Source organism: Talpa occidentalis, unplaced genomic scaffold (genome assembly GCF_014898055.3).
Source record: "Talpa occidentalis isolate TD23 unplaced genomic scaffold, MPIMG_talOcc4v2.1 talOcc4.12, whole genome shotgun sequence".
Taxonomy (NCBI): domain Eukaryota; kingdom Metazoa; phylum Chordata; class Mammalia; order Eulipotyphla; family Talpidae; genus Talpa; species Talpa occidentalis.
Genome location: NW_023601212.1, coordinates 102,739,417 through 102,754,760, shown reverse-complemented (window position 1 = coordinate 102,754,760; position 15,344 = coordinate 102,739,417). Strand labels below are relative to the sequence as shown.

The following is a 15,344-nucleotide window of genomic DNA, read 5'->3' as shown; positions in this document are numbered from 1 at the left end:
AGAGCTTTGGAAGGGGGAAGAAGAGACTGAGCAAAAAGGACATTTAAGAGGAACTGGGTTCAGGAAATGGGGAGAAGCATCACAGAGGAGGGAGTTTGGAGGAAACAAAGCAGTTTGTTTACTTTGCAGCAGCCCAAGGGCTGAGAGCCCAGGAAGGTTCTGGAATTCTGGGGGAGAATCAGGCCAGTGCTGAGCCAGGATTCAAGGACCTGCAGAGGGTCTGCTCTGCTCTGCATGCAGTCTGGATGGCTGAAGCCAAGCAGAGCTTGTCCCACACGCAAAGGAGCAGAGCGGGCAGGCCAGACATTGGCATCTGTGGAGGGAAAGAGGGGCTGGGCACAAGCAGGGCTCTGCCGACGCACCCGCGGAGGTTACCCACATATGGCAACACCCACATATGGTAATCCAGGGAGCTACCCACAGGGCGCAGCAGACCTCTCCTGTCTCCCCGCTGCTCCCCTCAACAGTGGGTTTCAGTGGATCTGCCTGTTCTGCTCCCCGCTCTGTCTCACCCCCACCGCTGGCCTGTACCCCAGTTCTTGTAGGCATAAGTAAATAAATCTTAAAAAAAAAAAAAAAAAGAAAGAAATAGTCAAATGGTCTGATCAAGTGACGGAATGTGATCTTGGATAACATTCACCTCAACTTTCCCGGCCCAGAGAGGCAGCAGGCGCCATGTCTTCTCTCTGCCTGCCTTGCAGCCTAGAGCTCAGTGAGTCCCTGCAGTCGTTTCTGTGCCGTAAGTTGCTTTTCCTGCGGCCGGTCTTCTTTGACCTCAAGGTCACAGCTATTGCAGCATTGGATCATGGCCTGACAAATTCTGCATCAACGCTGCCTTGCGAGGTCTTTCATTTCTTCAATTAAACAACTGGAAATGGACACCTCGCGCTCTCCCCTCCGTTATGTCAATAACGATCCTTGTAATTACACCGAATGTTGAAAAATGGCCTGCCAGGCTGCTGACAGCCTGCTCTGGGGCTGGGTCACTCACCGCCAACCCTGATCAAATCATCTTGAATTAATAAATGGATTAATAAATAGGGGGGAGGCCTCGCTTGTCACAGGTTTTCATTCATGTTTGCCAGATTCTCATGTGAGCGAGATAGTTTCTCCTTTGGCCTCTGTGTCTGTAAGGACGTGGGCGAACTGAAAAATAACGATGTCCCCTGAAGCATGACTGTTGAGAAGCGGCACTAGAGTTGGCAGCGCCCGCCCTTGGCTTCACTGGCAAACAGACACTGCGATGGAGCTAGACGGACTCGTTTAGGGCTAAATATATACATTTTAATACAATTTTTAAAATGTGTTCAGCATCACGCAACGCAGTAGAATGTGATAAGGAGGAAGAAGTCAGGAAGGAGAGCTTGGCGTTGCAGCCACTGCAGCACGAGCTCCTCCCCGGCAGGGAGCTGGCCCACGGGGTGCGCGCCTCTCCTGGCCCCTGCTGTGGTGTTTGTGAAGCAGCCCAAGAAGCAGGAGACACTGCCCGCCCGCAGGAAGTGTGTCTTTGCATCAGCGTTCTGTGTGGTGCCTCCAGAATGGTAGCGTGTGAAAGACTGAATTCCATGTGGGATGGTGAACAGTCCTCGGACGGGCCATGGCGATGGGCAGCCACATTGTGACTGGACTTCTTATCACTGAATTGTGGCTTCAAGTGGGAAAAACATCATCCATAAAGCAGGGTCAAAAGGGACCGATAAAATGGGAGGGAGAAGATGAAGGACTGAGAGGTCAGGAAATCCCCGGATGAGTATGATGGACACATATCTATTGATTTTTTATGCACACAAGAACCAGGGTGCAGGCCAGAGGTTCGGGGGGACAAGAGGATTCCCCAGAGACAGAGTGGGGAGCAGAACAGGTGGATCTACTGAAACACACTGCTGAGGGGAGCAGCGGGAGACAGGAGAGGTCTGCGCGCCATGTGGGTTGCTCCCTGGCCGGCCGGGGATCAACCTGGTGATGCAGAGACTGTGGACAGCTTCATAGTGCGGAGCCCAACCCCTTGCGCCACCAGGGAGGCCCTGTCCATAGAGTTTCAAGGGAACGCACCGTGCCTGCGATGTCCCCGGGGGCACCAGCTGCTCTCCCACTTACGAGGGCAAAACTGAACAGTGGTCCACTCAGCCTGGATGTTTAGTCTGGCCTTTACACAAAAACCCCCTTGACTCTTATAGACCCTCTCTGGATGTGAAGAGCACCCCTTGGGGGTGAGACAGAGCAGGGTGCCTGCTGCTGGGCTCAAGGGGTGCAAGCTTTGGTGTCTCTCAGGGAGTGAACTGGCCACCCCACAGTGCAGCTCACCCTTGGAGAGACTTCTGCTGGGACTGCTGTTGTGTCTGATGACAGAAACCAGGGCTCATGTGGGGGTAGCTTTGCTGGAAGCGTGGCTGAGACACACGGATGGCGGGCTGGTGCATGCCAGGCTACTCCAAGCATGGAGGAAATTCCTGAAAATCAGGAGGCTCCGCAGCTGGCTCCTGCTACTTCCTTTTATTTTGTTTATGGCAGTTCTTGTAATTATGGGAATTTTGTGTGGGCTTCAAAATAACAAAATGAATGATGACATCAATGCCAATTTCAGTGCTGTATATTCCAGCAATCTGAGTGATGTCCGTTCCAATATAATTGGTAATGAGACGATTTCCAATATTTTTCAAAGTCCCCCAATTTGTAAAACATCTACCATGAGCAATGCTGAATTCTTTAACAAATTACACTTGGAAGAACTCTTGGAACCAAGCCCGGTGGAGGTCCCCACTGAGGAAAGCCCCTCAGGAGCCCCTGAAACAAGATCCAAGAAAAGGAACGTCACATGTTGTTCCTACAGTTTTGGGACCTTTTGGCCCCACATATAAAATAGGAGGCCGCCTTTGGTTTCCCCCTCGAGGCAAGCCTATAAGTAAAATAGATTTTCTTACTCCTGCCCTACCCATTCCTTATACTGGAATTTATGATGAAAATATGAACAAATGATTCAAAATTAATAGTACGAAGGTGTTGGCTTCCTCAGTTTCTTTATGGGAGAGAATAAAAAGGTCAGCCCCTCCTTGGTGTCCCATGAGTCAGGAAGCCAGGCGCCGTGCTGCCACCAGGTGGAATAGGTATCCAGATAAAATTAAATGTAGTTATTGTCATAGAAGTTAGTTGATGGCTCATAAAGTACGCGAGCCAGGTTAAAAGCAGATATGTAACTTTTTAACCTAGGAACAATAGGCAGTTTTGAGGTTTGCCATTTATTCACAATGCTTCCTTAACCTTTATTCACCTAGCTCAGCCAGTATAACCACATAGGACACGCTCTGTCCAGCACCCTTGCCCACTTCTTCAAGTTGTTAAGATTTTTTTTTTAATAGAGGCATATTTTATTTATTTGTTTGTTTGTTTTGTTTGTACATGCACTGGGTACAGTCAGAAGCGCGGGAGGGTGAGAGAATTCACCAGAGCCAGAGCGGGGAGCAGAGCAGGCAGAAGGACCGAAGCTCAACCACTGAGCCACCGGGGAGGCCCCAGCATGGCTGGTTTTCATTTACAAACAGAGAAAATGTCTGCTTAACTCCACCCTTAGGTCCTTGCCACTTCTCTTTGGGGATCCTGGGATTTGTAGTTCCCGTTGTCTTGATGGAGTGGGCATGGCATCCACAAAGCCTGTATGGAATTAGCGTCACTTTTTGCCCTCATTTCCATGGTGTAGAAGATCAAATGTATGGATCCTGGGGTATCCCAAGCTTAGCTTCTAGCAGAGCAAGCATTGCTGTGCCAGCCCCAGGCCCGTGGCCGCTGCCACACAGCTCAACAGTGGCAACCCTGAGTGAGGGTTCTGTCAGAGACCCCAGCGGGGTGAGGGGGGCGGGGCGCCCTCGGGGCTAGGCCTGCCGGTGGGGCTGAGGGTCAGCGAATACAGTTAAATCCACTCCCTCATATGCAATGAGTGTCGATGACAGCACGTCCCCACTGCACCTCCAGCCCCACTGCGACCCTCAAGGTCAAGTGGAAGGACACAGGTCCCAACTTATTTCTTAGCTCTCTCTTCCCAGTGCTGCCGCCGCCTGTGGGCCTGCGAGCCACATAAATTAAGGAGACCACGTCCCCAGCCTGGGCGAGGAGGCCCGGCCTCAGTCCCAGCCTAAGTCCTGGCCAGTCATCTGGTAAAACTTGAGGTTGAAGGGCCGGTAGAAGTCCCGCAGGCGCTAGAGCTCGGCCAGAGGCACACGGGGGTGGGGCAGGCCCTTGGACTGGCCCAGGCAGGTGGGATGGGGGGGGTGCAGGGGGGGACAGCAACCCACTGGGGCCTTCCTGAGGCAGGGGAAGCCCTTGGTGGCGTTGAAGTAGAAGTGCTTGTCCGTGACCACCCTCTTGAGGCCCAGGAAGTCCTGCACGCGGCCGACCTCCATGGCTGACAGACCAGGCGCTCCCTGCTGACGAACAGGAAGCAGGACGGTGGGGAAAAGCGCAGCCGGATGTCCAGGTGCTGGGTGTACAAGCCGATGCGCATGGCGCTCCAGGCCGTGTCCGCCGGGCCCAGCCCGTGGCAGAAGGCCAGGGCACGGAAGCTGGGCAGACCCAGCATCTTGGACAGGGTCTGGGCTGCTGTCTGGGGGCTCCCCACCCCTCCAAAGAGGCCTCGTGCAGAGCCGGCCCACAGAAGCCCATCTCGGGATGGAGCTGCTCTCCCTTGCCCTCAGGGGTCCCCCAGGGTGGTGGGAATGTGAGGGGCCCTGCAGCCCCAGACCCCCAGATCCCTCGAGAGTAACAACAGGGCCACAACCAGGCGGCCAGCTTGGGGGGGTCCCCTTAGCTTAAGATGAGAGTGGACCCAAGAAGGAGGCCGGTGCCGCCTGCAGCCATCGTGGCCCCAGCTGGCCCCGGCACCCGCCTCCCCACCTGAGACCCTTCACGCCTGTCTGCTCCCAGAGCCTCCCCCTCCCCAAAGGGGCTCAGTGGGTCTGAGTGCCCCCATGGGGGAGCTGCAAGGAAGCAGAGTTAAAAGGACATTGGCGGGGGCCTCCCCGGTGGCGCAGCGGTTGAGCGCTGGGTTGCGAAGCTGCCCGTGGCCTCTGCGGCGCCGGTTCGATCCCCGGCTGCTCCCCGGCCACCAGAGGAGGGTCCCACATGGCGCGCAGACCTCTCCTGCCGCCCGCTGCTCCCCTCAGCAGTGTCCTTCCGTCCTTCTGTCTGCTCTGCTCCCCGCTCTGGCTCTGGTGGATTTTCTCACCCTCCCGGGCTTCTGACTGTACCCAGTGCTTGTATAAACAAACAAACAAACAAATAAATAAAAAACATGCCTCTAAAAAATAAATAAATAAATAAATAAAAGGACATTGGCACCCACAGCTCCCTTTCCCCCACAAAGTCGGGAGCTGAAGGGGAGGCTGCAGAAGGGGGATGGGAGTGGGGGAGGCATAGGCTTTCCAGACCCACTCTCCCCGCAACCCAGCTCCGAGAGGGAATTCTCTGGGGGCAACTACTCAGCCCCCCAGGTCTCAGCAGCTGGGCTCTGAGGGGGCGGGTTCTGGGGACAGGGCGGCAGGGGGGCAGGGCCGGGACCCCACACAGCTCAGCTCACATCGGAGCTGCACATCTGGTCCGCGTTTCTCTGCGTCTTCCATGCAGCCCGCAGGCTGGCAGGCCCCTTGTGGAGCCACGGGGGACAGAGCCCTGGCCTCCTCACAGGAGCACCCCCCAGGGCCGTGGAGGGGGTCAAGTCACCAGAAGCCTGGTTCCCTCCCCAGCACACACACACAGCTCCACGCCCACATTCCTGCCTGCGCCCCTGGAGAAGGGAGCTCCCCCGGAGAAGGGTCCCCTCTGCCCCTACCTACTTGGCCTCAGATGGGGCGTCCCTCCTGAACTGAGACTTTGGGGTGTCTCTGGGTGACCCCGGCTCTTGCCAAGCAGAAGAGACTTGAGGGTGGGTGGCTCGAGGAGCATACGCTGAGCTTGGGTGTGGGGGGCCATGTCCCCGACGGGGGAACCATCAAGGGCCTGAGAGATGAGGTAAGGGAGGCCCTGGGAGGGGCCAGGGTCACTGTCCACAGTGAGGTCAGCTGCAGTCCAGGGGGACAGGCGTCTCAGAAACAACAGGGGCGCTGGCCCCTCCCTTCACATCCCCAGGCACCTGCCCCCAGAAGAGCCCCACACTCTGGAGGCACAGCCAGGGTCCCCAGACCCTGCCCAGGGGCTGAGCGCCTGCCCTGCAGCTGGGGAAACTGAGGCAGGGGTAGGCATTTCAGAGGAAGCGCGCCAAGCCCTGCGTGTGCCTATGGCCACGGCCTCCGGCCACCTGCAAGCCCTGCTCCGGGACCGGTGGGTCTGGCCAGGCCCAGAGGCGCTGCACCCAGCGTGCCCCAGCAGCGCCGAACACCTCCCGGACCCCCTCCCGTCCCAGGCCCGCGGGTCCCAAGAACCCCCCTCCCAGAGCTGTCTCCTCCCAGGCACCTCGTCCGCCCCCACCCCACCTCTCAGGCCCCTCGTCCTCCCAAGCATGCACCCAGGAGCACCCAGAGGGGCCTCGGGCCCCGGCTCTTGGGGAACCTGTTGCCGGCTGAGCCAGCACCGGCCCGTCCCGCTGGGTGTAGGCACCGCCGCTCAGGCCCCGACCCGGCCTTGCCCCTTCCTCCTCCTCGCCCGCCTGGCCTCGGCAGTGGGGGTCCAGGTGCTTTTGCTGACAGTCTGTGCTGCCCGAGGTGGGCCCCGCTCCCCGTGCTCTGAGGGCCTGGGGTTCAGCCACTCAGGGGCGAGGGAGACGCGCCCCCTCACAGCTCAGCCCGCAGCCAGGCCCGCCGTGCCGGGGCGTCCAACCGCGAGTGGTTTGAACACGAAGACCACAAGTGGGAACAGGTGGGGCATCTGGGGAAAAGAGACTGGTGCCCCCGGATGGACACGCACCCCATTACTTCAGGGCCACCCTGGGCAGGTCCCCCTCGGCCCAGCCTGTGGGTGCGATGAAGCCACAGCGGGGGTGACTGACGGCATCCGGGAAGGGGCAGGGCGGGCAGGGCCACCACCCAGGCCCCCCACCAGCCTCAGTGGCGGGGGGATCAGCCCCAGGACGGCCTGCTTCGGCTGGGGTGGGGCGCTCCCCCACATTCCACACCGTACCCCAAGGCCAGCCCAGGCAGGGAGATGGTAGCTATAGAGCCCTGGGGCCGGAGGTTGGGGAGCCTGGACAGCTCCCCCTTCCTTAGTGCCCCTAGCTCCGGCTCCCGGAGCCACCGAGGGTCCCTCTTTCTGGGATGGGGGTTCTTGGGCTCTTGGGGGGGTCACTTTCCAGGCAGCTGCAGGGAATCAGGGGGCCCCTTTCTAGGGTATCGGGCATGTGTCAGCCAGGCCGGTGATCCCAGGGAAGGAGACCGGGGGGCATTTCTCAGCTCTTCTGACCCTGCTGCTCAGAAGCCCCGCGCTGGGATCCCTCCCCCAGGCCTGCTGAGGCCCCAGCAGCCGAGCCAAGCCTGTCTCTGGGGCCGCAGTTTCCACGGCCATGACCCCTGCTCTGCGCAGCGCCCGCTGGTGGCCCTGCGACCTCGGGTCAAGCCTAGGCCGCCCACCCCGGGGGCTGAACCCGCCGCCCGCCCGGCCCCGCGCCCCTGCTCCTGCCGCTGGGCGGCTCCGCGCTGGCCCGGCCGTGGAGGCGGCAGGAGGGAGCGCGGGCGCCGGGCGCTGGCCTCTGCTCGGCCCCCATGACCCTCGACCTTGCCCGTGGCGGGCCCGCTCGGGCCGCCCTACTCCGCGCCTTCGCCTGCGGCCCGGGAGGCCACGCCAGTGGGGGAGACATAGACAGCGACCGGGCCGTGCCCCCGCCCCAGGACCCACTTTCGGAAGACTGAGCCCCGCTCCCCGCCAGCGGCGGCAGGTGCCTGCGGAGCAAGTGGGCCAGGGAGGCACCAGGACGCGCCCGAGACCGCAAAGGGAAGTGCGGGGGGGCCAGCCCTGGGTGATGGCCGCAGGGCCCCCCGAGTCTGGAGAGGGGGCGCCTCGTCCGGTCATCACCACTGTGGTGTGGAGGGACAGGTTCAGCTGGCGGGAGTCTTCCCCAAGGCCCAGGGGAGCAGGCCTGGCCCCCCCCTCACTCCCCGCGGTGCCGCGCGGCTCTGGGATGCCAGCTCCCAGCCCCCAGCCGCCCACAAGGTGGCTTCCCTGGAGACAGAGTGGGGAGCCCGAGCCAGGGCAGAGGAGCCCAGAGTCCCGGGCCCAGGGGCGTTCCTCCCACCCACTGGGCCTCCCTGCACCCCGCAGCGTGGAGGCTCGGCATGCCCGAGCTTGAACCCCCTCCCCTCAGAGGACACGCTGCCCGAGCTGCTTGGTCTGCTGTCCCTCAGGCCACCAGACACAGGACAACCAGGTGTGACATGGTGGCAGCTGGGAGGAAGGAGGGGGTTCGCGAGAGGGGGTAGCTGAGCACCAGGTGGGCCCCCCCCGCTGCCCCCCCACTGTTCTGTGCTCCACACCTAGCCGTGGAGTGCTCAGAAATGTTTGTTGAGTGACTGTGCGTGTGGCCAAGCCCATGTGTGGGCCTCTCCCCATGCCCCTCTCCACCTCTCTTCAGCCTGCCCCTCCACAGGGTGGGCACCCCCAGCCTGGCCCCCACGGGCGGCAGGCCAGGGTCAGCCAGCAGCAGCCCCGCTGGGCAGGGGTTAAACCCAGAGTGCAGCCTTCCTTCCCAGGACAGCTGGGGGAGATTTCACACACGTGGGACTTCCAGACCGCCCTCCTGGGAGCAACACGCTCACCCCCAGACCCACTGGGCAGGCCAGGGACTCAGCCAGCAGGGACCGGAGGGCAGCCCGGCGGGCCTAGCTGTCCTTGATTTGCATGAGGTTTTTCCACTTGGGACCCAGATGTGCCCTCTGGGAGGGCTCCCCACCTGGCCACCCCCACAGCCTACTCTCCAGTTCACCCTGGTGGGGGTAGGGGCCCTGCTGGGGGGACCTGGTCTGCACATGTGACCCCGGAGCATGGGCGGTGGCTCAGCCCCCTGCCCGTTCCCACAGGTTACCTGGGGGGCCAGTGTCTCTGAACCCCACTCGTACAGCACAGGCGCTGCCTGCCCCGCTCCCTGGGTCCCTGGCTCCTAGGCTCCTCGTGAAAAGAAGACAAGACACATGACGTGACCCCAGCACCTGGGGGCGCCCACTGCTGCTCCTTCTGGGGTTCCTCCAGGGCCAGGCTGGAGAGGAAGGGCCCCGGGGGTGAGGGCCCGGTGGCCTGGCACGTGGGACACAGGTCTCGGTCCCGGAGCTGGAGACACCAGCTGGGCGGGTCGAAGAGGCTGGCGAGGGCTGGCCAGGGCAGACAAGCTCCTGCATCAGCAGAGCCATGACAGGCCCAAGGCCAGGAGGACAGGGCAGAGTTCGCCAGGAAGCCGGGGAGGGGCATCTGCTGTGCTCAGTCTCCAGCAAGACAGACCCCTGCCCTCCCGGCTGCCCCTTCCAGTCCCTGAGCACCTGACCTCTGAGCTGCGTAAAACAGAGTCCTGGGGGCCGGGGCCAGGGCAGGGTGATGGATGGTCCTGGGGTCCCTGCATCCCCGTGCTCCCCCACACACCCCTGGCTCCGAGGGGCTCGCTGACCTGGGTGGGGGACCCTCATGGCTGCGGGGAGCTGCCTGTGCAGCACACAGGAGCCGTCCGAGGCCCGCAGACCAGAGGTTGCCCTGCAGGGCCCTCCCGGAAAGGCGTCTGGGGTTCTGGGGCCCGCAGGCCAGAGGCAGGAACTCAGGCGCATGCCTGGAACGTGGCCGGCGCGGGCTGTCGGGCGCTGGACTCACCCTCACAGTGAAGAGCGCAGCTGTCTCTGGGGAGCGGGCATCAGCCAGACAGGCGAGGTGGGACGGCCCAGCGACCGCCGAGGGGCTGGCCCGGCCTAGCGCTAGCTTGCAGGTCCCACTGGTGGGGCCGGGAGCTGTCGCGGCTGCGGGGAAAGAGGTGGGCAGCGCTGCCCGGGAGGAGGGACCCCGGGGGGCAGGGTGGGCAGGGGGAGGAGGCCTGCGAAGGGCTCCCGCAGCCGCCCTGGGCACGGCAGAGGCTCTGCTGGACAGGGAGTCCTGCCTCCGCCCCCGTTCTCCGAAGGCTCCCCGAGACGCGACTGCTCTGCGGGTCACGTTCAGTCACTTTGGTGACGCCCAGGAAAGGCGGCCCCAGCACCGCCGACCACCGCACCCCTGGACGCCAGGAAGCCTGTCAATGCCCTGGGCGCCCGGGGGCGGGGGGGGGGAGGGTGGTGCTGGCCGTGGGGTTGCAGGACGAAGAGCGCGTGGAACCCGCAGGGGTCGTGGGAGCGGCTGCCGCTGTGCCCCCCGGGCGGCGCCTTGAGGCCCTGCCAAACACGGCCGCGGCGCTCACTGCTGGGGACCCACAGGGCCCAGCCAGATTTCTCGCCGGACCCTTACCCGGACCCAAACCGGGCTGTTCCTGTTGGCTTGTGTTTGCCTGAGGGAAGGCTGTGCCCTGAGGGGGAAGCAGCAGGGTCTGGAGGGGATGGGGTAATCCAGCAGGAGGGATGGGGGAAGGTGTGATGTGTGCCCCCACCAGACGCCCGCCCCTACTGTCCCTGCCGAGGAGCAGAGAGACCCTGCCATGGTCACCATGCGCAGCTCCACACCGTGGGCCCTGGGGTCCCCGCTCACCCTTCTCTCCCCACCTGCTAGGACACTGCTTGCCACTCCCTGCAGGACCTCTGCAGCCCATTAACTTGAGTGTGCCAATGAGTGTGGGGCCCCTGGGGTGCAGGTCTCCGGGCGTTGCTCCGCACAGCAACCCTGCCTGCCTCGCCATCCCTAGCACCAGTCTGGCCAGGCCCCCGCAGGCCTTTGGCCCACCTGTGATGTGCCTGGGTCCGGGGAGACAGCCCAGGGCACAGCCTGGATGCGGGAGGTGTCTGCTTGGGCCAGCCCACTCTCGGAGGCACCCTGGGCAGGGTGCATGGCGGGGAGCGCAGGGGAGCAAAGTCCGAAGTCCTGCTGAGCACTCAGCTTGCCTGGCCCCCAGCGCCTGCCCCACCCGCTGCCTCAACCGCGCTCCAATGGGGGCGGCTGCCTCTCTGCAGCCAGTGCCTCACTGGGCGAGAGGGAAGCAAGGTGTGGGCAGAGGGCCTGAGACGCACCGGGCTGCGTGACCGTGGGCTAGCGCTCCCCTCGGCCTCCCCTCAGCCCCTGCGGTACGGAGACCTGGAGACTCAAGGCAACGACACCCCCCAAGACGCACTAAGCCCCCAACCCCGGCTCCCCATGTGGGCTGGCTGCGGCCCAGGCTGGCCGCTCGGCACAGGGGTGTGGGCTGGGCCGAGGCAGTGTCCCAGCGCAGTGACCGAGGTGACAAGGCCTCCCCAGAGCCAGGCCCCTTCACCAGCGGGTGAAAAGTCACAGAGGCCCGTCACAATGCCACACAGGAGGTCAGGGCAGAGGGAGGCATTGGCACCCCGGTGTGGGGGGTGTTCTCTGCACCCCAGGCAGAGGTCCTCCTATTCCAGCAGCGGCAATCACTGCTGGCCCCCAGCAGGGCAGAGAAGGAGCTGGTGCTGGACCCGCAAGCAGCCAGTGCCCGGAGAGGGGCAAACAGCAGGCAGCCCCCCGAATGGTGCCTCTGCCTGGCCTCCTCCATGAGTTTTGCCCATGCAGGGTCCTGCCACCCACCCCGTGCAGCACAGCCCCGCCTGGACTAACCCACAGAGGCAGGGCCTGTTCCCCTTCCACCAGGCAGGCGGCTGGGTGCAGAGGGCAAGCTGGAGGCCCATCGGTGCGGGTTGTGACACGGCCCCGCTGACACCCCCTTCCCAAAGCAGGGATGGGGGCGACTCGTCACCGCACCTTGCAGCAAGCAGCGCAGAGGCAGGGGGCATCCTCCGCACGAGGCTGGCCCCAGGCGAGGGGACACTCAGTAAACGTGACAGACGAGTGTGGGTTGAGAGGCCAGAGGCCGGCGGCTGGCCCTGGAGTCGTCAGTGCGCGGGCAGAAGGCTGGACCATTTATTGGTATCCATCCGGTTACTCCCAGAAAGGGTGTGAGGCGGAAGGGGCTTCAGCATCCCCGCCTCCCGGACACCCCCATATCCACAGCCCGGGAGCCCCGGGGCCAGCCTCGGCCAGAGACTGCTGTGGAACAAGGGTGTCCTAAGCCAAGTGAGGCAAGCGCACCACAGGCTTATGAAACCAGGCACAGGATTTCTCCTCCCACAACCGCGAAGCCAGGGATGCACGCCCTCGGCCGCTCCCCAGCAGGTCACGGGGTATCCCCACTCTGGGTCCAGAGGTTTAACCAGAGCGAATCATGCAGTGACCTGCTGGGCAGCGTCTCGCCTGCAGTGTGGGGAGGGCCTAGTTCAGACAGGCGGGGAGGCGGAGAGAGGCAGAGGCAGGAGCGTCCCTCGCAGGCCACCTCCCGGAGACCTGGCAGGAGGCTAAGATGGGGCAAAGGCAGGGAGCGCCTCTTCCTGGGGAGCTGCTCAGAGCCAAGGCTCTGGGGCCCCCCATGCTACCGCTTCCCCTTCTTCCTGTCTGGAGTTCCAGCGCCAAGGTGGGTGGGACAGTGACCAGTGGGTCATGTGGGGTGGGGTGGACCGCCCACTACTCTCCCTGGGAGGCAGGAGTTTCTTTGCCTGCGGGAAAGGAGGGCGGGAGAGAAAAACAAGTCACAGTTACCCGCTGCCTCGTTCCTGGAGCTGCCCGCGGCCCTCCAGCCTGCAGGTCCGAGCGGCTGGGAGGACTCAGACGCCTGGCTGGGGGGCGGGGGGTGAGTCTGCACCACTTTGTCCCCCAAAGTCTGCAGGGGAACACAGAGCCTCTCCTCCGCAGTGGGGCTGGAGGCTCTCAGAACACCCCAGGCAGCCTGCTCCCGCCTACAGAGGACACTCATGGACCAGAGGGACTCCCCGCAGACAGGCGGGCAGCGCGCAGGCCCATGGGCATGGAGAGGGGCCCGGGGCAGCCGGATGCAGATGTGCTGGGGTTGAGAGTACCTATGTGGACACAGAGCAGGCGGAGGGCTGGATTGGAGGCTGAGCTGAGAAAATGCCACAAGCAAAACCCAGCCCCTCAAGCCCTCTGTGAGGACCACGGCTGCAGGGGCGCACCGCTGGCTAGCACCCGCCAAGCCCAGGTCCAGGCCTGGGAAGGGGCTGTGGGGCCCCACTGAGCGCGGAGGAGGCCATCTCAGGGAGGCTGCCAGTGTCAGTGGACGGGCAGTGTCTTCCCTGTGCTCCCTGTCCGCCCACGGCCTGCCGGCGCCCGCACCCAGCCCTCACCTTTCGGGATGAACTTGAGTGAGCTGCTGAATATTCAGAAGCGGGATTGGCCCCGCTTGGGGCCGTCATTCAGGAACTCGTGGCCCAGCCCATTGCCGCACTTGCCACAGGACACCTGGGAGACCAGCAGATGGCCACGTGGCCTTAGCCCTTGCCCCTGCCCAGTGTCCGCTTGTGCCCGTTTCCCAGGGACCGGCCGGCATGAAGCTGGAGCTTTGCCTGGAGCTGCACAGCCAGGCTGTCCCTTCCCTCCCCACAGGCTCTCCCGCAGCTGGGGGGGAAGGCAGGGGTGGCAGCGAGTCTGGTGGAGACCAGAGGTCTGGAGCAGGCAGGCTCTAGGCCCCTGGAATGTGCAGGGGCAGCGGGAAGGCAGGGGTGGCAGCTCTCGGGCCTTGCTGGGCCACACACCTTCAAAGCTTCGGGCCGGTTGTGCTCCGGGCGCTTGGCCACGCTGTCCGGGTGAATGGTCTCAGTGAAGGCCGGCCAGGGAGACGAGTGTGCGTACTTGGAGTGGCTGGAGAAGAGCTCATAGCCACACTTGGCACACACGTAGATGCCTAGGCAGGAGAGGCAGACAGCTGGCCCCTGTCCCCCCAGGGTGGGTGCCCCCAACCTCGGACCCAGGAGACCCCCCCCCAGGCCTGGGTGCTGACTCTGTGGAGACCAGCCGCTGAGCTCCCATCTCATGGTCCCCAGCACAGACACCAGGAGCCACTTTGCTCCTTATCTTGCTGCCTGCCCGGCAGGCCACAGTGCAGGCCTTGCCACTCGACAGATGAGGACACTGAGGCCTAGGACACAGAGCCCTCAACTGGAGGAGGAGCCCAGGCCTCTGGGAGGACACAGCACCCCCACCCTTGGGCCTGGCCAGCACCACCAGCTCCCTTCTTCCCAAGTGGCTTCCCTGAGCCCAGTGCACTGTCTGGAGAAGGGCCCTGGGAAGACACAGCCAGGGAGAAGAGGTCTGAACCAATCTCCAGAAGATCACTTTGAAGGAAGAAAACAAAATAAGGTTGCAAAAGTCACTTGCAGAACAGGAAGCTGGCTGGGGGCCCCACCCTCACCCCCTGCTCACAACCTGGGGACAGCCCCTCCTGCTATCCTGTCCTTCACCAGCAACTTAGGAGGCAGCAAAGAGGAGTTGCAGCTGCGGGCGTGAAGTTTCCAGGGGAGCAGGCCGAGGGCAGCTGTGGCCACAGCAGGTCCCGGAGGAGGGCTTTGCCAGACGGCCCTACCCGAGGCCTGCCTGGGGGCAGTTTTTACCAAATTAGTCCATTGCTAGGCAGCCGCCCGGGAGGGTGCTCACCAGGACCTCACGGCGCCTCCAGGGCGGGGCGCTGGCCACGGCCCCCCGCACCCCCCTCCCCCCCGCCAGGGTCAGACTCCACCGTCCAGGCGGCCACTCTCCCGCCGACACGAGCCAGCCGCGCAGGGGGCCAGGGCCGGTCGGGCGCGTCCTGACGCGAACAGGACGCTCTGTGCCGCCCGGCGCACCGCGGGCCCGGCCCGGGAGGGGGCGGCGGGCGCGGGATGTCCGGGCTCCGGGCCCGGGCCGCCGTGCGCAGGTCCCGCCAGGCGCGGGTTCCGCCCAGCGTCTGCACCCCAGGACCCCGGCCCCACAGACCGCCCGGCAGCGGCCACTCTCGCACTCCAGGGCCGTCCTCCTCCGGACAGCGCCCCGCCGGCCCCGCTCCGGGCGCCCCGCGCCGCGCTCCCTGCCCGTCCCCGCGCCGCCGCTGCCGTGCGCGCCCGCGCCCGGCCCTCCGGGGCCGCAGGTCGTACCCGGCGCGAAGTGGTTCTGGAAGACCTCGCCGCCGAGGAAGCTGCAGAAGGCCATGGCGCCGCGGGAGCCCGGCGCGCGCCCGAGGTCCCGGCTCGGCCGACGCTGTCCGACCCGGCCCGGCCCGGCCCGCCCGCGCCGGCCGCCAATCACGCCCCGGCACGCCGCGCCTCCCGCGGGCCCGCCCCCCGAGGCCCCGCCCCGCCTGCCCGCGGGCCAATCGCAACCCGGGACGCGGGTTCCGGCTTCCGCCTCCAGGAGGCCCCGCCCCCTGCCGGGCCCCTGCCCGAGCCCGTCCCCCGGCAGGCTCCGCCCACCAGCTGCCGCCA

At 64.0% G+C, this 15,344-nt stretch overlaps 1 protein-coding gene across 1 annotated transcript; it reads right to left on the bottom strand.

Moving 5' to 3' along the window:
- Positions 1–11,749: 11,749 nt before the first annotated feature.
- MSRB1 (methionine sulfoxide reductase B1) lies at positions 11,750–15,121 on the bottom strand. Its single transcript, XM_037507804.2, has 4 exons — positions 15,018–15,121; positions 13,644–13,792; positions 13,236–13,350; positions 11,750–12,590 (listed from the first exon to the last, which is right to left on the bottom strand). The coding sequence occupies exons 1-4, from the start codon at positions 15,070–15,072 to the stop codon at positions 12,559–12,561; spliced, it is 351 nt and encodes a 116-aa protein (XP_037363701.1). The 5' UTR covers positions 15,073–15,121; the 3' UTR covers positions 11,750–12,558.
- Positions 15,122–15,344: the final 223 nt, after the last annotated feature.